The 24744-nt window shown below is 34.6% G+C and overlaps 3 protein-coding genes across 10 annotated transcripts; all 3 read left to right on the top strand.

Moving 5' to 3' along the window:
* Positions 1-1840: 1840 nt before the first annotated feature.
* Positions 1841-8762, top strand: LOC104814826 (serine/threonine-protein phosphatase 6 regulatory subunit 3-like). 2 transcript variants are annotated; one of them, XM_010543023.2, is made up of 19 exons: positions 1841-2120; positions 2744-2847; positions 3505-3591; positions 3741-3816; positions 3938-4012; positions 4155-4208; positions 4556-4615; positions 4703-4819; positions 5218-5312; positions 5394-5602; positions 6068-6165; positions 6328-6431; positions 6560-6722; positions 6950-7072; positions 7237-7319; positions 7408-7543; positions 7626-7655; positions 7750-7817; positions 7920-8762. In XM_010543023.2, exons 1-19 carry the CDS (start codon positions 2082-2084, stop codon positions 8539-8541), a joined length of 2343 nt encoding a protein of 780 aa, XP_010541325.1. In that variant the 5' UTR covers positions 1841-2081; the 3' UTR covers positions 8542-8762. The 2 variants fall into 2 exon arrangements, with proteins under 2 accessions (XP_010541325.1, XP_010541326.1); XM_010543024.1 differs by lacking the exons at positions 1841-2120; positions 2744-2847 and adding an exon at positions 3173-3196.
* Positions 8763-11489: 2727 nt separating this feature from the next.
* LOC104814825 lies at positions 11490-15646 on the top strand. 7 transcript variants are annotated; one of them, XM_010543018.2, is made up of 14 exons: positions 11491-11686; positions 11819-11890; positions 12554-12630; positions 12839-13251; positions 13354-13526; positions 13729-13802; positions 13922-13976; positions 14248-14322; positions 14429-14502; positions 14607-14655; positions 14744-14828; positions 14945-15001; positions 15142-15246; positions 15368-15646. In XM_010543018.2, the coding sequence occupies exons 4-13, from the start codon at positions 12909-12911 to the stop codon at positions 15222-15224; spliced, it is 1068 nt and encodes a 355-aa protein (XP_010541320.1). In that variant the 5' UTR covers positions 11491-11686; positions 11819-11890; positions 12554-12630; positions 12839-12908; the 3' UTR covers positions 15225-15246; positions 15368-15646. The 7 variants fall into 7 exon arrangements, with proteins under 7 accessions (XP_010541324.1, XP_010541320.1, XP_010541321.1 ...); XM_010543019.2 differs by having other exon boundaries at positions 12801-13251; XM_010543022.2 differs by lacking the exon at positions 11819-11890 and having other exon boundaries at positions 11490-11686; positions 15371-15646.
* Positions 15647-18006: 2360 nt separating this feature from the next.
* LOC104814824 (high affinity nitrate transporter 2.4-like) lies at positions 18007-20994 on the top strand. The gene is made up of 4 exons (XM_010543014.1): positions 18007-18930; positions 19024-19139; positions 19229-19539; positions 20273-20994. The coding sequence occupies exons 1-4, from the start codon at positions 18109-18111 to the stop codon at positions 20620-20622; spliced, it is 1599 nt and encodes a 532-aa protein (XP_010541316.1). The 5' UTR covers positions 18007-18108; the 3' UTR covers positions 20623-20994.
* Positions 20995-24744: the final 3750 nt, after the last annotated feature.

The raw sequence follows: 24744 nt of genomic DNA, 5'->3' as shown, positions 1-24744 counted from the left end.
GATCCATAAACTCCGGATAGCCGAATTTTCGGTTCGGATACGAATCGAATAACGGATCGGTTCAGATTTTTTGGATATTTTGCCTACCCCTACCAAGTAGAATTAGGGCTGGGCGTTTCGGTTCGGTTCTTTGAACCGAACCGTTAAAACGGTATTTTTTCCGACCCAAAACTGCTGTTATTTCCGAACTGTACCATTTTTAGAGAACCGAATTTTTCCGGAACCGAACCGAACCGAACCAAACTTTAAAAATACCGAAAAACCGAATATTTTTAAAGGAAATTTAACATTTTTTTTAATAAAACCCGAAACCGAACCGAACCGATACCGAAATCGAACCGAACCGAATACAATAAAAAATCTGATTGGTACCTATTTTTATAAAACGGAAAGAATCGAACCGATCCATTCCGTCCCGAACCTGAACCATTTCCCGAAACGCTCACCTCTAAGTAGAATTAAGAAAATCGTAGATAAGTAATTTCATCATAAACCTACAAATTGTATTATTTATATATAGATTATTATTATTATTATTATTATTGTTGTTGTTGTTGTTGTTGTTGTTGTTGTTGTTGTTGATGTTGTTAATTAAAATTTATATTCATAATGGAAATAATGGTGTTATTTTATTGTTATTAATTATTTTAAGTTAATCATATATATTTTTTCTTTCGCTTATGTATACATTAAAATGTTTAGCTGCATGGCTTAGTTTATCGATTTTTGATAATTAGTCTGATTTATTTAAATTTTCATCAATATAAAAAGAATATATGTTAATTAACATAATCTTTAATAACTTCTTGAACTAATTTTAATACTTGAAATTGCCATAAATATTGCATAAACTTTTGTAACAATTGACTATTTGACTATTTTTATATTATCCAAGGAAACAAAACATTTTCTCAATTCAGATTTTACTTTCCACTTTCTCCAATTTTTTGAAAAATATAGTTGGGCAATATGACCGTAAACTTCGAAATTATAAAAAAAAAATGATGTTTTGGATGGGGCATGCCAACTGACCATTTTATTAAAATTTAAAATAAATTGATTAAAAAAGTAAAAAGGTGACGTGTACAGCAGCACACCCATATCTATCATATAGATATATATATATAAGTGATAGAAGCTACGTCCAAATCAAATTTATGAAATGGGCTTTAAAATTGGACCGTTCAAAGTGTAAGGCCCACTCGAATGTGACGCTCCAACTAAAGCCTAAATATTCCAAAAGGTAATTTTCATACGATTTTTTTTAATTTCCTAAAAATTAGAACATAAATACGAAAAAAATATCCGAAAAAAAACCCGATTTATTATTTTTTTCTAAATACGACAAATATCTCGACCTGCCCCGACACGAGACTAAACCCGAATCTTATAAGGCCAAATTTTGGATTTGGTTTTATAAATTTGAAAAAATCGGATCGGTTTGAACCCGAATCTTGAAACTCTTGAACTGGGTGCGAACCAACCCGACACCTGTATTTATTTTTTTTTGAAAACCTTGTAATGATTATGAGAAATTCCTCTATTAATGGATATTACATTGTTTATAAAATAAAATTTAAAAATCATGATATTGCTTTTAATATATAAGATCTATTAAATTAATCTCACATTATGTATAGTGTTGCTATGCCACAATTTATAATTCTAATAATGTAATTACACCACATAATCATACAATGTTAATTAATTTAATTATAAGATTTTGTTTAGTTAATTAATTAATTTGTTTGTTTATTTATTTGGTGGTTTCGCTCCATGACCAATTTTATTTTATTTTTAATTTATGTCCAACGTTACTTTCTCTGATAATGGCATTCCGATACTTTTTAAAACTTAATTTGATTTCGGCCTCTTCTTTCTTCTTCAACTTCATCGAATTAGGGTTTCTCTCTGTTTCCAACTTCGAAGTTTCTCTGGCTTAGGCTCTGAGATTTACTCCCCTGCTCTGGTTTCTTTGTCCGACATTAGATCTTCTTCTTCGTCTCCTTCTCCTCCTCCTCCTCCTCCTCCTTCGAGCTTGAAACTGAACTTCTCTCGTTTGAACTCTTGCACCTTCGACCATGTTCTGGAAGTTGACTGCTCTCTCCACCGCTTCGCCGGTAAGTAGAAGTTTCTTTATCTATTTTCGTTGTCATAATCTTACTCCTTTTCTAGTGGACTTGTTCAGAATCGTGATGAAAATCTCGAGATTTCGTTGTTTCTGGATTAGTTTCGCCAGATTTTGGATCATTTGAAGTGAAATACAAGAAAGGTGCTCTTTGTTTGTCGCGTAATTATGCCTGGAAACGAAAAATGTGGGATTTCCTGGTTTCTTCTTTACATTGAATCTGATTTTAGATGATGTTTTGCTGCTTTGAATGGGAAATGATCCATTCTACTGTGCTGTCCTGAGGTTGGTATGGGGATTAACTTTATATATTTTTTCTTTATGCGTTATAATTGTTGTGGGCATCAAAGTTTCAATCTTGGTTTGTTATATATCGCCCATGTCTCTCATTTCTTTCTGATTCGAGTGGAAGAAGATCATATTTTCTCTGATGTATTTACCTCGTATTTGAAATTTGTTGGAATTTTGGAATTTGGAACTGCTAATCTCATTTTCAGAAGCGAGAACTTAACTGTGGAATGTTGTTGTTGTTGTTGTTGTTGTCGTGATTTGGTGATTTCTACTTATGCTTTTTTTCTTTTTTGCATTTGCCTTATCATCTACATGCTTCGACAGGTCGAATCCATATTAGACAAGGAAGACTTCACTTTGGAAGAGCTCCTGGATGAGGAAGATATAATCCAAGAGTGCAAAGCTTTAAACAGCCGGCTCATAAATTTGTAATTCATTTAGGCGTCACCCTTTTAACATAAGTTTGAACCAGTGGTTTATGTGTGTGTACTTCTTATACGATTCCTTTGTAACATGACATTTATCTTATGTGTATAATATTAACCATTTCTTATGAAGTCTCAAGAAGGCATGCGACTCTGTAGATATTAGCACACTAAGTAGATAGAATCACGGTATACTATTTTATTTCTTTTTTGCAGGACACGGATGGAATACAGTGACAGCGTTAGTTTCTCATAGTAACGAGGGTGTGATATTGTTCTTTTAAGTTTTGATTTTGTATGCTTATTTGCAGTCTGAGAGAGACAAAGCTTTAAACAGCCGGCTCATAAATTTGTAATTCATTTAGGCGTCACCCTTTTAACATAAGTTTGAACCAGTGGTTTATGTGTGTGTACTTCTTATACGATTCCTTTGTAACATGACATTTATCTTATGTGTATAATATTAACCATTTCTTATGAAGTCTCAAGAAGGCATGCGACTCTGTAGATATTAGCACACTAAGTAGATAGAATCACGGTATACTATTTTATTTCTTTTTTGCAGGACACGGATGGAATACAGTGACAGCGTTAGTTTCTCATAGTAACGAGGGTGTGATATTGTTCTTTTAAGTTTTGATTTTGTATGCTTATTTGCAGTCTGAGAGAGAGAGCCCAAGTGGAGCAGTTGTTACGTTATATTGTCGAGGAGGCTGCAGAAGATGCTGATAGCAAACGAGCTTTCAAGTATGGCCATTGAGGTTTCTAGGCTTTTGAATTTCACTCACTGTCTGGCAAAATTTGTTAAGAATATCGTTGATATGATCTTGGATTATTGCTGAGAACTGTGCCGAACTCTGTTAATTGACCCTGAAGCATGTTTTTTTTGGTATTAGGTTCCCTTTCATCTCCTCTGAAGTATTTGCATGTGAAATCGATGTCATTCTTAGCACTTTAGTGGAGGCGGAGGAGGTAAGTGTACTTTTTTTAGATATTGAATGCATATCTCTCTTCATATTGACTATTGAGCATGTGTTTTCTCTCTTTTTCTTTTCCTGTGGTCTCATGTAGCATTCTCTTTTTCATATTGCAGCTAATGAACCTCCTTTTCTCCTTTTTGGAACCAAATCGCCCTCATAGTGTAATGCTAGCGGGGTATTTCAGCAAGGTAGTGTTTTGGTTACTGAAGTCTAAATCTGAGACCAAATATTCACGGTCGATATTAGGGTTCCACCACTTGCTAGGTTCTTTGGGAGATTTTATGCTTTTCATGTGCCTGCACCGATTCACTTTGTTCTCTTTGGATTTAGGTTGTCATATGCCTCATGTTGAGGAAGACGGTCCCGCTGATGAACTATGTCAAAGTAAGTGTGTTTGGATAAGATGAACTTTATGAGAAGTAGAAACTAGCACAGAAAGCATAACAGGTTTTGACTGAAATAAAATTCTCTGGTAGAAAACAACTTAAAATGATTGGGGATTATTCCTTTTGTGCTTGTGATTTTATGTGAACAGTATTTCCTTTGTACAGTTGATAATGACTACAGTTAGTTGATCCAAGGATGCCTTGTGATGTTAGGTAGAAAACTCTAGCATAAGTTCATACAATATTGAGATTACCCTTTGTTTGGAGCTCGTTGGTGTGTAAATCATGGCATGTAATGTTGATATAAAAGTACTACTTAACACTAGAATACCGATACCTCTACAGGACCATCAGAATGTTTTCCAGCAACTGGTTGATTTGATAGGGATCACGTCCATAATGGAGGTGAATAACTACTCCCTCTCCCTTTTTTCCCTCTGAAATTTGTGTCTGCTTGTTTCTTTTCAGCTGAACATCATCTCATTTATGTAGGTTCTAACTCGATTGGTTGGTGCGGATGATCATGTATATCCCAATCACCTAGATGTTATGCAATGGTTAGCTGATAGCAATCTGCTGGAAATGATTGTAGATAAACTCAATTCTCTGGTAAGTATAATTTCGGAAACTTTATCCCTGTCTTGTTAGTGTTACAGAAAATAAATTCAACAATAAAATGAAATAATAAAAATTGAAATCTGTTGCTTCTTTAATGTCGTTGCTAGTTGGCAGATACTTATACTATTCGTTTCTGGCTTCTCAAGTGAATGTGGAATAGTATGAGATGCTATGCTATTCTGCTCTTGCTTATTTTGGTTATTATCCTGTCACGGTTGTTGATAATCTTCTTTCAAAACTTCTCAGTCTTCTCTACAAAGTAAAGAGGCCATTTTGTGGTCGTATAGTTATATTTCGTTCAGTCAACACGGACTTGCTATTTGAACTTTTGATCTGCTGTGATATGGTGACATTTCTGACAAGATCTTTTGTTTGGGTGCTTGAATCAGAACACTCCTGAAGTTAATGCAAATGCTGCTGAAACACTCTGTACGATCACTCAAAACGCAACATCACCTCTGGCTACCAAACTTTCTAGTCCCAGGTTTGCGGGTGTCTTATCCTCTTTGCTTTGTTGGAACCTATTTAAAATTTAGATTGAGCTAATGGATTTCTGTTCCTGCAGTTTTGTTGCTAGGATATTAGGTCATGCCTTGGAAGATTCCCACTCCAAATCTTGCCTTGTCCACTCACTTTCAGTGTGTATTTCCTTGTTGGATCCAAGAAGATATGCGGTTTCTTCTCCCTTTATGTATGCATTTAGAGGCCAACATCTCTTTGAGTCCCCAATTCTCGTGAACCCAGAAACTGTTGCTGCCATGCTGCCTAAACTTGGTTAGTGTGACTCCACATCAACATTCAATTTGTTCTTTACTTGAGTAACTTTACTTTTCTGTTTTGCGGTTGGTATTTATTTTTATCTTAAGATCTATGGTTCAGTTTCCATCTTCTTGGTTTGTTTTCTTTCTACTGATGGTATTCCTCTCTCTCTTTCTTCCCTCTTACTTAAGTGGCAATATCTGCTACCAAGCCAATTAAAATCTTGTAATATTTACTCACTCGATCTCATTCCACTTTCATAAATGTGATTTATCGATACTTTTGAAGTCGGAGGAATTTTTGTTTCAATTTTTTGATTTTGTTGCTTTGTTTTATCTTGCTGAATAGATTAAAGCAATCATTCTTGTTTGGGTGTGTTTCTTCGTATTCGCTACCTTATCTTTTAATGCGTTTGCACTATTTATCTGACTTTTCCTCTGCAGTTTTTCTGGCATTTCTAAGTGTATATCCCTGATGCAGGTGAATTATTAGCGCTTCTGAATGTGTCGTCTGATGAAAAGATATTACCTACAACCTACGGGCAGTTGAAGCCTCCTCTTGGCAGTCATCGTCTTAAGGTCAGGTCTAATTTTGATTGTATTATGGAAACAATAACTGATTCTAGACTAGTTATGCAGGTATATTAGTTTGAGATTGCATATATCTACCCTTTCTTTTGAGTAAGGCATCTGCTGATTTTTTTTTTTTAAATTTGTTTTTGTGTTGGTGTCCTGTTTTAGATTGTGGAGTTTGTTGCTGTCTTGTTGAAAACTGACAATGAAGCTACAGAAAAGGAACTAGTGACTTCGGGAGCCATCAAAAGAGTACTTGATCTATTCTTTGAGTAAGTTTTTACAAATGCCTGTGATTAACATCTTGTTGTTATTTGGTATTTTCGCACACATCATTGTGCGGTATGTGTTAGCTGTGATAAGTTATTTTTTTTTCCTTTTTTTCACCTATGTGATGCAGGTACCCTTATAACAATGCATTGCATCATCACGTGGAGAGTATAATAGCATCGTGTTTGGACAGCAAGAACGATGCCTTAGTTGATCATCTTCTCCAAGAGGGAGATTTGATTGGAAAAATTCTTCAAATGGAGGAACAACCAATCCTTTCTGGTGATAGCCCGGTAAGTGCGGTTTCTGACAGATGTATATTGATCTTTCTGGCCTGCTCATTGACTGATTAATGAACATACGTTGGATGAAATCTGGGAATAGAGGAGTAAACTGCGTTGCAATCATATCAGTCAGATAAATTGTGGAATGTTCCAATCCTTTTCCCATTGTGCTCTTTTTTGCCGACTGGAAAATTGCACTGAGTTAACTGTATGGGTTTTTTTTTGTCTCTATGCAGCCAACATTACCTGCCGTTGGGAGACAGGCGCCACGAGTGGGAAATATTGGCCATATTACAAGAATTGCAAACAAACTTGTTCATTTATCAACAAGCAATAGCCAAATAAAGTCATTTCTACAGGTTGGTTTGACAGTACATGCTCTTGCCATCAATGATTTTTTGAGGTTCTTCTTTGCTGCATATCCTGTGAGAATGTGTCTTAGCATATTTGTTTGTGTATATATATGTATGCATATATATATACACACATCTTTTTATACGAACCGTTTTTTATTCCTTGTTAGGATAACAATGAATGGATCGAGTGGGAAACTAACGTTTTGCAAGACCGTAATGCTGTCGAAAATGTCTACCGCTGGACTTGCGGGTATGCCTGCCTCTTGTCTCGCCTTAATATTTTTCTTATCACGGAAGTATTACATGATACAAGATTAATTCTTCTACATTTAATGCAGCCGCCCAACAGCGTTACATGATAGGACTAGGGATAGTGATGAAGATGAGGTTCAAGACAGGGATTATGATCTTTCTGCTCTATCTAATAACTTGACCCAGTTCTCATACATGTTTGAGACTGATGGTGCTGAGGAGGTAGATCCAACTCTCTGATTCGAATTCCCCTCTTTTCTGAATATTTTGCTGAATTGTAATGGCCTCATCTTTCTGGTTTCAGGATAGCGGTGCCAATGACAGAGACGAAGAGGTAGGTATCGTTATGGATCTTCGATATCTACCTAACGAAAAAAAATATTGGGTTTGTCTACAATGTAATATTAATTTTTACCTATATTTCTTAGGATATCTACTTGGATGATGAATCTGCAGAAGTTATGTCAGCCTTGAGGCTTGGTGATGAACAGGCAAGGTAAAGCTCCTGAATCTAAGACAGAACATTGTGTATCGTCGGGTCATGTTCAAACAAGGGAAAGAAAATAAGCATTAATGATCCTTTTTTTCTCTCGTGCAGCAATTTGTTCACAAACTCGAACTGGTTCACGTTCCAAGAAGATGATGGGTTCAGCGCGAACACACCACTCGAAAGAATAATACCTTTGGAGGAGGAGGAGGAGGCTATGGAGGATGAAAGCTTGAACGAAACTACTAATGGCAGTGGTGATGGCTTCAACAGATCCGTGGTAGAAAGCAAGAATTCTTCAACTGCCAATATGGAAAAAGAAAACTCTGCAAACGGTAACGGCCTTTTTGACGATGCATCCACCAAATGGGTTACAAGGGGAGATTCTTCGTCCACCGCCGTAACTGAGACAGAGCCGTTCAAGATGCCAGATGTAAGAATCCCGAACGGCGGTCCAACCTCATCCGAGACGATGAGCCCGAGATCGCCGCCGGTGCCATCGTTGTTCGAAGAGGATGTTGAGTTTGTAGGAGTGGAACCCGAAGGGACGGAGAGGGCAATGGAGCAGGCTCTCAAGGAAGGCATAGTGGGAGAAGCCGGGCCGATGAAGAGGAATGCGGCGGCGGCGGCCCCATCGCCATCCCCGGAGAAGGAGAGTTCAGGGGATAAGATGAAGGAGTTCAATGACGCAAACTACTGGAGAATCGATCAAGATGTCACCCTGGTTGAATGAATTCAGCATTCGAGTCTCTGCCTCTGTGTATGTATAGTTTACTCTTTTTTTTTTTTTTATTTGTTAGGGTCTCGCAGTCAGAGATTTGATTTGCTGCTCAAAGATTTTGTGACTTGCTTTTTTTAGATTAATCTGTTATTAGATTTGATGAAATTTGATAAAGTTGCCATCTCAATTCTATGTTATGGACAAGAAGCACGTGCTCCGAAGGGATATATTAACTTCTCACCTCCTTTGAGGATGTTTTCTTATGAAAACACCAACGTTTTTGCCTGTGAGAAAGTTGGTACTGTTTTCATGCATGTAAATAAAAAAAAAAAACTGGTTTCTTAAAAAAAAGTTCTTATTAGGACTAAATTAAGATGTTATTGATTCTTGACTAAACATTATTATATTAATCTTTGCAAATAACGACATAAATCTCTTGCACTGCAAACTTCTAACTCCACATACATAAATCCAAAAACTTGTGCAATTTACTTAGCTGCAGGGGGCGTCGTTACGGTCTTGGAACAACTACTTTTGAGAAGAGAAGAAACGGATTTAGAGGGAACATGGATGACAAACAACTTTCACTTAAATCCAAAATTTCCATGCAACATGGAATTCCGACATAGTGGCGAAGAGGTGACAAAGTCATCCTCGACGTCATGGGTTCGAATCCACGGGTGGGGAGGAGGGGGCGCAATTAATTGCGTGTCTAAAGGCTGACTCCGGGCCCAGGGGATTAAGTGGGCCGAAAGCCCAACGAACCTCCTGGTTATCAAAAAAAAAAACATGGAATTCCGACATTTCCAAATTGTCCTGTGAAAATTGACGTTGATATCTGCAACAAGCATCCTGGAATGTTGAACAACGTCGATCCACACTTTGTCAAATCCAGAAAGCCAGGTAAACCGAGACCGTTAGGCGGGAAGAGTCCAGGTAAACCGGGAACACCAGGTGGAAAGAGTCCGGGTAAACCGGGAAGTTGTTGTGGTTGTTGCCCTTCCGCCGCCAAGCTTTGTTTTACACAATCAGTGATGCACAAGCTCACAACTAGCATCATTAGAAAAGATCGCTCTCCGCTTGCTCTCCATTTTATAGATAATATAATATAAGAAATAGGGTGTTTTGGATGATATGAGAAACGAGAAAAAGATGTATGAAATTTATAGGGTTAACAAAATCTACAGCTTTAATTTTACAAGTTTCATTTACAATCAATGCATAATCTATTAATTGCAAGAGTTACAGTTATAATTAGTTTCAAGAGATTTTTTAATGTGCAATCAATTGTGTAATAAGAGCCCAAGTTTATAGCCATGCAGTCACTTATTTTTCGGTTTCAAGGAAACATTTAATTTGATGTATTGTTGAATAAACTTAATATGAATGTTTCTAACAAATCAAACTCATGAATATCCAAAGAAATAAACAAATCCTATACGTATATGTGTAGTTTAGAATTTTTTTTGTATCTATAATTAAGATGAGATCATATTACATCGCGTTTTAAAATCTTGGATGATATATTGTAAGATTCTGGATATATGGTGATAATTTTGATATAAATTTAAATAACTTCGATTGTTTCTTGCATATATATATATATAAATATATAAATGCATATGTATTATGCGCACACGTAACGTAGGTTCACACATCCATTTTTTAGTTTTGGAGAAAAGTTAAATGAAAAAGATGAAGTTTTGGGAAATTTTCTTTTATATGTATATATATATATATATATATTAGCCCATTTAACAAAAATTATCTCTTATACTAGAGAATGGGCTTCGAGCTTTCAAATATTATTGCAAGTTTAGCCCATTAGGTTTCGGTTGAAGTAAAGGCCAACAGTTGACAAGGTGCCCAAAAATTATACCAATCGGTTTTCATTTTCATTAAATAAATATTTATTTTGAAAAAATCGTTTTTCAAGTTTTTTTAAGATCAAATTTATAGTTAAAACGTTAAATATATGGCTAGTTTTAATTTAGTTTTTCATATTCCGACAAAAAAAATATTTACCTAATGCAAGGAGATTTTGAAAGAAAATTTTAGACTTCTCACTTTAATGTACACTGTCATGTCTGAACATGTCAACATCATCCATGTCATGTCAAATTAATTTTATGAGACAAATTTAAAAAACAGATTATTCAATTTTTTTCATACAGAAGAATCTAATATATTTCGTATTGGAATTTTTTTATTAATTTTATTTCGAATTTTGTTTTTGGATATTTGTGCACATTCTCCATCATTAGGGGGAATAGTGAATTTAATAATTGGATTGTAGGAAGGAGTGCAGACAGAGAGACTGACTGAACGCGGAAACGGAGCGCCGTACACCCATCATGGAAACTATCAAAAAGATTCTTTCGCCGTCAACTAACGGCGTCTTCTCTCTCTCTCTCTCCCCCAATTTCTCATTAATAATTTTTTTTAACAAATTAAAATAAATTGCGTTTTACATTTTATTAGGAAGAGCACAATTCTGCATATCCTATATTTTATATTTTTATTGCTCTTCAATCCTATATGTTCATAAATTTATAATAAGCTTTATATTGAAGAACATCCTATCTTTAATGTTGCTTTCAACCAACTATATTATAATATTTAAAATTTTCAAATTAACACAATAGTTAGAATATATACTACAAGGGCAATATTATATGGATATTTTTTAATGATTAAAAGCTTAATTTAAGAAAAACTATAACAATGTGTATAATATTTTTATTTATAAACAAAATTTAAAATTTAATAATCATATGACACTTCTAACATTTAAATTTTACCATCTACGTTAGTTGTAAAAATTTATGATTATGAGTCCATCACATTTATGCAAATGCATAAAAATCAAGAAATCACATTTATTACAGTTAACACCAAACAAAAGTTCTATATAGAGAGAGAGAGAGAGAGACTCTGGATGAGAGAGAGGGCTTTCGCTTTACTGCTTCATCTTCCTCTGAAACACTGTGACTGCACCTCTCAACTAAAATTCACTGCCACTAAACGTCCGTCATTTAACCCAACCAATCTTCCTCCATTTCTGCATCCTCTCTCTCTCTCTCTCTCTCTCTCTCTCTCTCTCCCTCCATTTCCGAGCGTACGATTGAACCTGCGGATGAGCTCTTGTTCATTTGAGGTGAATTGCTTGATCCCGATCCCGATTGTAGCTTTTGGATCTAGATTTGGTCCTTTCTGTTTCTACCGGTGGATTTTGTTTTGGTTCCGAATGACGTATGGTTGCTGGATTTGATTCGTTTTCTTCGTTTAGTGGTTCCGAATGATGATTTGATGCCGGGAGTTCGATTTCTGTTGGTTTCCAGAGAAAATGTGATCATCCGAGGTGATTAGATACTGCGTTTCGCTCGTTCATATGACTTGAATGAACTTGGTTATGACTTTCAAGTAGTGCTGAAGTTCTGTTGAGATAGTGTTTCTGTGTAAACTTGGGAGTAAATGATTCCTGATGTTGGTAAGTTTGTAGGTGCTGAGATCAAGTATTTTGTGTTAGATTACGTTTTATTTTTGGTGTTTTTCTATAAGTTAGATTTATTTTCGTTTTTTTGGGATATTAACATTTTCAAATAGGGATGGAAAGTGGGAGAACTTAGGTTGATTTGTTAAGTCTCCTAATTATATTAAACTTTCTTCACTCTTATCCCTCTTGTAACTCCGATATAAGGAGCAAGAAATCTGACGAATAAACCAGTTTTGGGGTTTTTGAGAAATTGGGTATTGCGTCTGAGGCAGAATAAGGCGGGATTGTCGTTGCGGCACTGATATTAGTCTACCGTCTTCGTTTTGTTTGGTTGATGAAACAATGTGGGTTTAGAACTTGTGATCTTTGCTGAAAACGTCGTGCCTTGAGGTTGTTCTGTGCTAAAAGTTGGAATTGTTTTCCTTAGGTTGCTTGTTTGGTTAGCTTGAAAATGCCATCATGGAGTCTTGCAAGTTTTTTTAGCTGCACGGTTTCTAATCCAAGTTGCTTTTATGTCGCCGGAAACAGAAATAGGAAGCAGAAAGCGATGTCTTCTTATTCTAGTTCTGTTGACAGCTATGGAGTTCAAGTGTAGCTGTAGTCATGTGAGGACATTTTCCAGTTCTGTTTACCTATATTTTCAGTCCTTTTCTCTTTTTATCCTTTTATATTTATGAGCAATGGTCTAGCTCTCTCTCTCTTTCTCATGTATATCACTTTCTTTGACATAGGCCTCATTTTCATAATCTTTTACTTGTGATGCTCTTCTCTTCAGTTACTCATTGGCTGTATATTTCGCAAACATGAAATCAGATGGTGAAGCACTCGTCATCTCAGGTGCAATTTGACTTAGTTTCCTGAAGCTGGTTGGAAGAAAACCTGTATGCAAATGACCACTTATGACCAAGATGATGTTGTCCAGTGGACTCTCCGCTTGTTTGACACTAACCCTTATTCAAATTACGAATATTGCGGAACCATTGCACATGATGATGATGTAGTGCAAAATGATGTTAACTATTACCACGGACAATATTTCAAGGAAGACCTATACGATGCCGAACCTTGTAGTGTAGAAAATGATGAGCTTCTTGCACATGCTCTTCAAGAATTGCAACTTCCAGTGGAAGAAGAGTATGAATCTCCACAAGCAAAGGACAAACATTTGCAGTTCTCTGATTTCCGACAAGAATGGATCGATCAATCTTTGGGGAGCTTTATCTCTGGTAAATGCTAGATGAAGCAGCCCCAGTATGGTTATTTAGCAGGTAGGCTCAGAAGTATTGGTTTGTGCAGTTTCATTTTCCTAAATAATGCGTAATTTGTAGGCCAGGATTCTGGACAGGAAGAGGTGGATGATGGTGATCCTTCAAGTTCATGTTCAAGCCCTGAAGAGAGCCCTTTTGGAAAAGAAGATTGGTTTTATTCTATTGAGCTCACTGATGAACATTCTTTCGATGGCAAGGTTGAGAAAAGTTTGAATCAGATGGTTCCGATTCCTGTAAGTGCATTCTCTTGATTCCGTGATCAAATTTATCTCTACCGTAGTGATAGTGTTCTCTCTTATCTGCAATATCTAATTTCATATCCTAAACCGTAGAAGTTACCAAGGAAAGTGTTTGTTGTACACATTTGGATGCTATAGATGGAGTGAGCTTACCTTCACTAGCTGTTAAACATAACTGTTCCCCCTCCTCATGTAGCATGTTCCCAAAATCAACGGAGAAATACCCTCTATCGACGAAGCAACATTAGATCATCAGAGGCTATTAGACAGGTGTTTCCTCGGTGGTCACTGCTTGAATTTCTGTAAAAATTTCCACTGTAAGACAAGATTACGATTTAGCTGTCCACTGCATTCTCTAATGGTAAATTTTCTGGCGATGCAAATTTTAGATTACAGGTATATGATCTGGTTGAGCTCAAAGTTCAAGGAGATGGTAATTGCCAGGTTAGCGTTTATAATACATGGCACATACCTCTTCAGCCTCGTTTAGTCTTCCTTTCACAATGGCTTAATGAAACCGAGCTATTTAAACAACTTGCATTATTTTCTTGTCACACGTAGAAATGGTATCATGTTGCGAAAACTGATCCAACCCCGCTTTGTCAATGTTTTTTTCGGGTGGACCAAATCTTCTTTTCTTTATCAAATCCTGTGTTGAGTATTCAGCCATCCTTCATAACTTCTTTGCTTACTATATTCTCATATATGTTTCTAGTTCCGTGCTCTATCCGATCAATTCTATCAAACTCCTGAGCATCATGAATTCATGAGACAGCGCATCGTGAATCAGGTTCGTGATCCTACTGCCTTAAAAGTTCGTAAAACCTTATTTTTTTTTGTTTACATTGGAGTTCTTAGTTTCATTTTTTCTTCTGGCTAATGATATGAACCATCAGCTGAAAGAATATCCTAAGAATTATGAGGGTTACGTTCCCATGGCTTACCATGAATACTTGGAGAAGATGTCAAGGTACACTTCTGTTGTGTGTGTGTGTATTTAATTTGGTAAATTTCTATGTTCCTTTCGGTTAATCCAGACCTTGCATTTCTCCCTCCCCTCTCGGGCAATGATAGGAATGGCGAATGGGGTGATCATGTAACCCTGCAGGCTGCTGCTGATTCAGTACGTCTCGAAACCAATTATACCGAAATATCGAATATTGAGAGGGTATATTTCTACTAATATAGTTGTCAACTAAATCTTGTTGTAGTATGGTGTCAAGATATTCGTGATAACGTCGTTCAAAGACACCTGCTACATCGAGATCCTTCCCAACGTTCAAAGTTCGAAACGGGGTATGATCTTCTCTAACCATTCGCTTATATTTCTTTCTTCTTTCCCGGGTTTTTTTTCTCCTGTGAATCGAGCTTTAGCTAAATCGGTTTCTTCACACATCTTCCTCTATATGCAGTTATCTTCTTGAGTTTTTGGGCAGAGGTACACTACAACTCCATATACCCCCAAGGAGGTAAGCTTTTGCGAAACATGAGAAGCGACGGAGAATTAGTAATTATATTTCTAATAGAATTAGGATCTGTTACTTGGAGGAAACTCTCCACAATTCTACAGCTTATTCTCTCACGTTACATTTCTACACTTGGAATCCAGAAATGCCGACGTTAGGGACAAAGAAGAAGAAAAAATGGCGAGGCTCGAGGAAGCGTTTGGAGTCGCTGGAAGAGTACCAGTAAGCGAATTCGCGGAACAAAAAAGGTTCGGTTTCTATTGCGGTTTTTCTCGTCATTTTCGGATTCGATTCACTCGATCTTACACTGTATTAAACGTTAATAATCGTATTTTTTGTTTTGTATTTGGTCTTTCCGTATATGAACAGAAGATACTCAGAGAGAGAAGCCATCGTAGAAACTCAAACTGGTTTGGTAACTCCCTCCTCTCTTGATTGTAACTTCTGCATTAAGCTCGCAACCCTCCATTAATCTGCGTTTTTTTTTTGTTTATGCTTATTTGAGTTTTATCCCCGAAAAAAAAGGGGGAATTGAATTGTGAGGTTGAGGTTTCCGGTCACTAAAGCATGGAAATTTTTACTGTCATTTATATGTATTATTATATGCCAAATATATTGGAAGATATGGAAGATATGAAACTTCGAATCTATCTATCTTTTCGCATCCTTGGGATTCCTTTAGAGCTCAATGTTTATCATCTTATTTTTCATACCTAACCCAAAAACACGGTATTTTTCCCGATCGAAACCGTACAAAATTCTCAAATATTCTCAAATGATATTATATTTAGAAAATCGAATTTTTTGAAACCCAACTGAGTTGAATGAAAAAACGATTTTTTAAAAAAAATCTATTTTTTTAAAAAAATAAAAACTGTAATTGAAACCGGATCAAACCGAATATAATATAATAATCGATTAATATATATTTTTGTGAAACCGAAAGGAACGAATTATTCCCAAACCCGAACCGAAACTCCCACCTCTGTGGTGTATTATCATTTTTCATCGCGAAATGCACACTTTTTTTTTATTTTTTAATATTTCTTTTGAGGTATCATGTACTCCTGGACAAAAGAAATTGTCAAAAACTGATTCATCAGGGTAGTGAGTTCAATTCAATTAATTAAATATATATATATATATATATATATATATATATATTTGACGTGGTAAGATTTATTTCATAAGTTCTTTAAAATCAGTTATATACTGAATATGAATATGTACAGAACACAATTGGGGACTGAATTATCCGACAGGTGGCCTTTAGATCTCTTAACCGGTTTTTATAACCCCCAAAAAAAAAATCTTTGTTCATGGAAAAGAGAATAAAAATATTAATTAGAGATATAAGCTTTTGAATTTCAGTTCGAATACTACAAAACATGAAAAAAAAAACTTTGTATTAAATTATTAATTTTCACGTGTAGTACTATATATATAGTTTTTCTATTGTATATGAAAATTCCAAGGTAAATTTTAACTGTTATATATATATAGCTAAAAATTAACAAATAGATGTCTTATATGGATCTTTACTTGCATGTGTTCCCAATAAGTTGCTATCTATAGTGTTATATATATATATATATATATATCGGTTTCGAATTCCTTAGAAGAAAAAAGAAGTCAATTGCATAATACATACTAATTATGTCAAGATATCGATCCATTTTTCGTCGGCAAAACGTGTAAAAACGGCCCCTTAGCCCTTATTAATTCCAAATTAAGAATATTCTCGCATCTCTTTGCCTCTATTGTTCAACAAAGAGCCTCTTTTAACCAGTCCTTATAATAAAGATACCGACCGACCAATTGTTTGACGAATTTATGTATATTAAGACGGTCTTGCTTTTGTGTATTTATTTTGATTAATGAATTCTCTAACCAATTTCTCGCATTGCCATTAGCAAATCCATAATAATTGATTAGGGTTTTCACTTCAAGTTTATGTCTCAGCCATGAATCTATATATATATATTCTTGGGAAGTCCTTTGGTCGCCGCTCATTGTCAAATTTTAATTACTAGGCTTTGCCATGGTTAGAGGCTTTTATATTTGGATTTTTTTTTTTTTTGAAAAAAAAATAATCTATTTTTACATTGGATTTTAGTTTGGTTTAAAATCAAATTGGATTTCGTTCGTATTGTGTTTTTATTAATAAAACTTGGCATTTTATTAAAAAAACATTTTATTTTCATTCTGATTATTTTATATTCTGTTAAATTCAATTAATTTAATTTAAAAGACTTTATATCTAATTCGTTTAAACTTTTAGATTGGAAAATGGCTATATATATATATATATATATATATATATAATACCGCCCTCTTATATTTAAAATATAAACTATATACCAAAAGGCAAAATTTCACCAAGAAATATATACATCAAACTAAACCCTACCGTATTTACCTAATGAGTGGTTTCGTCTAAAGAAAGACAAGTTGGTCGGTCCATATCGAGCTATTTACTTCGACAAATATTCTACTCGCAAGTCACAACATGAATTCGAATCCCAAAATCACGTTATTTACATATTTGTACAAAGTATTATAATATCCCGTAGACTTTATCACATAATGGTTATGAATTGCAATGTGATTTTTCTCGTTGTAACCATAATAAAATTAAAAATAGCCGAAAAAAAATCAGATTTACAAATATGTGAGGAGACATTGGAGATTGCCTCGTGGATTGTACGAAGAGTTGGTCAACTTCTATTACATGCTTCCGTCATCATATGCTATAACCGATTCCGTACCAACCAAATAAATAAAACAAAACATATATATGACAATGTAATTATACATATAATAATGTATAATCAAACTCAGATTATACATGAATATATTACCAAAAGGGCCAAATACTCTTTAGGAGATTCCATAAGGTAACGTTTCCAATCTCCAACATTCTCGCAGTTCGTCTGCTACAAGATCCTGTATAAATACCCCCTCGAATCTCCACTTCTCCTCACAACTTGTGTTTTTAATATCAAACACTTTAGACTCTTACTTTGTCTAAATCTATACATACATATATATACATAGTGTTCTGTTTATATAGTTACACGCACATATATATACAAACACTGTAAGTTACAATGTCGGATAACAACGAGGATGTTGTGGGTGAGCCGGGAAGCTCCATGCATGGAGTCACCGGCCGAGAACAGAGTTTCGCCTTCTCGGTGGCGTCTCCAATGGTTCCTACGGACACGACAGCTAAGTTCTCTCTTCCCGTGGATTCGGAACACAAAGCCAAAGTCTTTAAGATCTTGTCTTTCGCCAATCCCCACATGAGAACTTTCCACCTTTCTTGGATCTCGTTCTTCACTTGCTACGTCTCCACCTTCGCAGCCGCTCCCCTCGTCCCGATCATCCGCGAAAACCTAAATCTCACCAAACAAGACATCGGAAATGCAGGCGTTGCCTCTGTCTCAGGCAGTATCTTCTCCAGGCTCGTGATGGGAGCAGTCTGCGATCTTCTTGGCCCTCGTTACGGATGCGCCTTTGTCGTGATGCTTTCCGCTCCTACGGTGTATTCTATGTCCTTTGTATCCGATGCGGGCGGATACATAACGGTTAGATTCATGATCGGATTCTGCCTTGCAACGTTCGTCTCGTGCCAATACTGGATGAGCACGATGTTCAACAGTCAGATCATAGGGTTAGTGAACGGAACGGCAGCCGGGTGGGGGAATATGGGAGGTGGAGCCACTCAGCTTCTCATGCCGTTGGTCTATGAGATCATTCATCGGGCCGGATCCACGTCATTCACGGCCTGGAGGATCGCCTTTTTCGTGCCCGGGTGGATGCACACTGTCATGGGGATCTTGGTCTTGACAATGGGTCAAGACCTGCCTGATGGAAACAGGAGCACATTGCAGAAGAGAGGAGAGGTTACCAAGGACAAGTTCTCTAGGGTAAAATTTGATTACTTGTGCAGCGAGTAAACTCCTGTTTCCCTTTTTTCGATTTCGGAAAAAACATTTGATGAAACCCTTTTCCATTTCCAGGTGTTATGGTACGCCGTATCGAATTACAGGACATGGATATTCGTCCTTCTCTATGGATACTCCATGGGAGTCGAGTTGACCACCGATAACGTCATTGCAGAGTATTTCTTCGACAGGTTCACTCTCAACCACAAACATATCATATAAATCTTGTGCCCTAACCAAATGATTGGTCTAAGAATGTGAATTTTTGGACCGTTTTCAGGTTCCATTTGAAGCTACACGTCGCGGGTATAATAGCTGCGAGCTTCGGAATGGCGAATTTCTTTGCACGACCGCTCGGGGGTTACGTTTCGGACGTGGCTGCGAGATATTATGGGATGAGAGGAAGGCTTTGGACACTTTGGATAATTCAGACACTCGGAGGAGTGTTTTGCATTTTGCTCGGACGAGCGAACCAGCTTACGTTTGCTGTTGTCTCGATGGTTCTGTTCTCACTCGGAGCTCAGGCTGCTTGTGGAGCCACCTTTGCCATTATCCCTTTCATCTCTCGTCGTTCCCTCGGCATCATCTCAGGTTTGCCCTCACAAACTCGTACGGTAGACACATCGATGAGAAAACAGTTTCTGTCGGATAAATTTAGATTGCTTCGTAGCCAAGTAACTACCTCGTAACTTTCATGGAGCTTTTTTAATGCTTTAGAACGTTTTCAAGAAAACGCATTATAATACACATTTGCAGAAACGTTGATAAGGGTGTCCATTTGGGTTTCGGTTCGGTTATATCGGGTTCTGTTTATTTTTGTGTTGTTGGTTAGGATTATTTCGGTTTTAGAAAATCAATAACTATTTGGTTTTATATCGAATTTGGTTTGATTTCGATTAAAACTGTATTTAGATTTAGTTTTTTTTTATATAAAAACTCATTTTTTTTAAAAAATGATCTTGTTTATTTTTTATTCGGTTTGATTCGTTTAGTTCGAGTTTTCGGTTTCACAGATCTCATCATAGTCATTTGATATTTACATCGAATTTGATTCAGTTACGATTATTTAACTATTCGGTTCAGGTCTCTTCTTAAATGCAAGTCGAGACAGACAAAAAAAATGAAAATGAAAAATGTGGACAAACCCTAATCAAACCAAACTACCAGAAATAACCAAATGAGACCGAATCGTATATAAACCAAACCGACATAACCGGTCAAACTATTCCAATAACCGGTAACAGAAACAAAGTTTCATCAAACTGAAACCAAAGTGAGTGTACACTCCGGAAACCCTAATTACCAACGCCGGTTTTTCATTCAGGTTTAACAGGAGCAGGAGGAAACTTCGGTTCGGGATTGACCCAGTTCGTGTTCTTCTCGACATCGAGATTCGGGACGAATGAAGGGCTGATGTGGATGGGCGTCATGACTGTGGCCTGCACTCTCCCCGTGGCATTCGTTCATTTCCCTCAGTGGGGAAGCATGTTCTTCCCTCCTTCACGTCACCCCCTCAAATCCACCGAGGAATATTACTACACCAGTGAGTGGAACGACGACGAGATCAAGAGAGGTATGCATTCCGGAAGCGTTAAGTTCGCTGAGAACGCCCGTTCCGAGAGGGGCAAACGCGTCGCCCCTTCCTCCACACCGCCAAACGCCAACCGCGTTTGATGTCAATCGCCGCTTTCCATCGTGTATTTGGTGGTCTCACGTCCAAATCTCTTCTCTCTCCCTCCCTACTATATATAAGGTTTCACGAGTTTCTTGTACTGCAAGTAACATTCGACAATTTCTGTTGGTTGTCGTGTAATTTCGATTCGGTCTCACGTCGGAGTAGCCATCTGGCCCATCTCTGTTGTGTAAGGTTTTACATGTTTCTTGTACTGCAAGGAACATTCAACAACGTTTGATCTGTACTTCTGTTTAATTATGTAATTTCGATTCGGTTTCATGTCCTGATCGGCATCTCTTCCTGTAAGGTTTTACGAGTTTCTCAGTCCGTTCTGAAGATATGACTTAATAAAATTATTTCTTTCCATGTTATTTTTGGCTGCCCTTGAGCCTTTTCTTCTTAATTTAATGATTTTCCTCATGAATTATTTGGCCCCCTCATATTTATTCTCATATTTTATATATTTTAATTTCTTAAAATAACAATTTCTTTTCCCATATACGAATATCGCGAAAACTAATGGACCTTGGTTGGGCCAAACTCTAAGCTAGTTCAACTTTTTTGGCCCATTATTATCTCGAAACGCCTCTAATTTAGTTTTTTTTTCTTTTTTGTTTACCAAATGATTCATCGGATTTTTTTTTTGTTTATACTAGGTAATAACCCGCGCATCACGGACTAAATATTTACGGATTTTAAATAATTTTTTTTTTAATTTTAAAATTAAATATCATAAATTTTGATTTTAAATTTATAATTTAAATTATTCAATTAAAATAATTTTGTCAAAGTGTAGAGATAATAAGATGATAAGCATGGATCTAAATATAATAGAGTGGGTATTATACCCCACTCTATTAACAAAATATAATTTATTCATAAATTTTATAAAATTTGTAGATGTCCGTAATATTTTTATCACCATTTTCTTCTTTTTATGTGTTTCTCTTATCATTTTTATATTTTATTGATCGTTTTTACTCTTAACCCTTTATTTTTAATCTAAATAATAATTTGTGCATATCGTACGGACTCAAAATCTCAAACCTCAAAATGCTTAACAATTTTCTACATCACCTCCAATGACGTTTAATTTTTGTGAATTGTGTTAAGTAAATATATGACATGGCTAGACACATAATTAAAATTTACTACGTGAACATACCACATCATTAAACTAAAATTGTATATTTTTTCGGTTCATATTAAATTAACTGGTTTGGTTGATTCGGTAATGATTTTATGATGATTTTGAGTTATAGTATGATATGAAATACTGATGTTTATATTTGTATTTAATTTGTTAATATGATTGTAGCAAAAACTAAGATAAGTTGTTTGAGTTGTACTAAATATAAATAGAAAACTTTAATAATATAAAAATATTATTATATTTTTTCAAACAGAATTAAATCAATAACAGAATATTGACATCCTTATATAGATATTTTATCATTAAAATGTAACCGATTTTTATGGTTGTCTTCAGTATTGGTGTGATCTTTCTTTAATTTATGCTAAAAAATCAGTTGTGAGGTAATAATAAAAATTATTATGTTAAATATTATAAATATAGATTTTTTCAAGAATGATACAATTTATTTACCTTAAACGGAAATTTTTGATAATATTCAGTTTTTTATCTATGTAAATCTTTGTAAATATTGATGTGTTGAGTGATAGAACACCTGATGCATAAAATGTATTAATAAACCCACTATAATAATGGTAATGGTTTTTAAATATTAATCTATCAAATATTTAGGAATTAATTTGTGTTAAATAATTACCGTGAATAATCTTTAGATTTACACCCGTAACGACTGCGATACTTTTTCTGACATTCAATCTATGACTTTGTGAATGGAGTTCTGCACCGAGATCACCCCATATGAAAAGTTTAACGATATTGTTGTTGGTTTTTATATTGAAATTATATGTTAGTTTGTATAAATCTAATTTAGTTAAAAAAAATTAAAATGATATTCTTTGCGATGTAAATAAAATTTGAAAACTTACTCTTCCAATAATAAATGAAGAATAATTTTCTGAGTTGACGACGACATTCGTAAATTTGATTATTGTAGTGCGACTAAAACTCCAATAATATTTGCGACATTAGAGAATATATTAATTATAAATCCAATATTTTCTTTTTGGTTTTTTATAATGTCTCATATATTGTATGTCTTTTTTTTGTTTGTCAACGCCAACAAATCGTCGTATAAACATATTCGAAATTTTTCTTTGGCAAGACTATAAGTAGTTACAATAACTTAATAGTAGTATATTCTGTAAAATAAATATAAAAATTACTATTTGTTAATTTGTATATATTATTTGGTAGAATTTTAAAATGTCTAATTAAAAATACGTCTCCCTCGTTTATTATGTTTTTAATTTTTTCTGCATGATTCTGAAATATTTTCCTTCAATAACATTCTCCTGCAACGAATTAGAAAAGATTAGATTTATAATAAGCATAGTATATGAAAATCAATGTTAATTAGAACGTACATTTTCATCAATTAATAAGAATCTGATGCCATTGAACCTATTCTCATTGAAAGGATTTCGTTCATCACATATCCTTCGAAATCTGACCATAATACACCGATAATTATGATGTATACTCATCTGATCCGATCCTACATGGGTTGATATGACTAGGTGCATCTGATTTTTAGATTCCTACAATAAATTTTATTTGATCAATAACGATATTATTTGCAATATAATATATTCATTCATTATTTTCATATGAATAAGAAATCGTTGAAAGAAATAATATATGTACTTATATACAAAAGTCGTTGGGATGATTCTATTTAAAAATATAAAAAATATGATTAACAGATAAATATATAAATTAATGAAAATATAATAAAATACTCTTATATATATATATATATATATATATATATATATTCATTCTGATTAATTCTCGGTGTTTAAAGGTTATGATGAGATGGGCAGCTCAAGTCACGATGGAATTCTCCGAGATTCAGCCTTGTCTAACCTCAAGTTAACAAGAGTCTGATTTTGATGGTTGATTTTAGAATAAATCGGATTTTTTTTATAACCCAAGTGACGATTCAAAGATATCCAAAATACCGGATTTTGGGTCGTTACAAAAACCATGAAAGAGATGCAAGAATATATATAGAATAAAAGTACAATGATGTATAAGAGGGTGACACGTGTCCTCCTTAGAAATATAAAAAATCTCTTTATACATTAAATATTCTCTACCTCTAATTCCTATAATTTTCATTAAATAAGATGGGTAATCACATCACAACTAAAAAATAGGAGATAATTTTCATCTCCTCAACTATTTCTTTAATTTTCCTAATTTTTACTATTCTATTTATAATATTCAACGTTTTTAAAATATATTCAACTCTACTTATATATATATATAGATTATAAAATTATTAATATAGTTTTTATTTATAACTCAAAAATCATCATAAATTTGAATATGTATACAATATTTTCGTTGTCTATTATATAATTTTTTTATATTTGGAATATCAATTAATAATAGATAAATCACGATGATACCTAAAAAAACTAACAAAAAAATAATATACCTTATCTCTAAGTTTGTCACGCAATTCTTGATAAAAAAAGATGCGTAAGACTCATAAGTGTAACAGTTATAATAAATATAAAAAATGTTAATACAAACAGTAATTAATTAAAATCCAAAAATAGAAACATGCATAAACTCTCATCTCATTTAAAAACAATAATCTGACAATGATAATATTTTATTTGTTTTATTAATCTCTTTAGACTTTTCATATATTTAAATTAAAGTATACAAATGAACTATATATATAAAATAATACATAAGCGTGTGTGTATATGTATGTGGTGGAGGTGATGACAAAGTTTTGATTTTTTAATTATGTTACAGTATACAAACCTCAAAACTAAAATATAAAAAAAAATCACATAACAAACCGATAAAATAAAACAATAAAATAAATTTAAATTATATTACCTGAACAAATTAAAATCAAAAGCAATGGCTAAAAATAATTAATGAATGATGATTGAGCGTGAAAACTCATTTATTTATAGTTTACAATTCATTTATTGAAGTTATCATT

This window comes from Tarenaya hassleriana, unplaced genomic scaffold, assembly GCF_000463585.1.
Source record: "Tarenaya hassleriana unplaced genomic scaffold, ASM46358v1 Cleome22, whole genome shotgun sequence".
In the NCBI taxonomy this organism is placed as follows: domain Eukaryota; kingdom Viridiplantae; phylum Streptophyta; class Magnoliopsida; order Brassicales; family Cleomaceae; genus Tarenaya; species Tarenaya hassleriana.
This window is presented reverse-complemented; position numbering and strand designations above follow the sequence as displayed.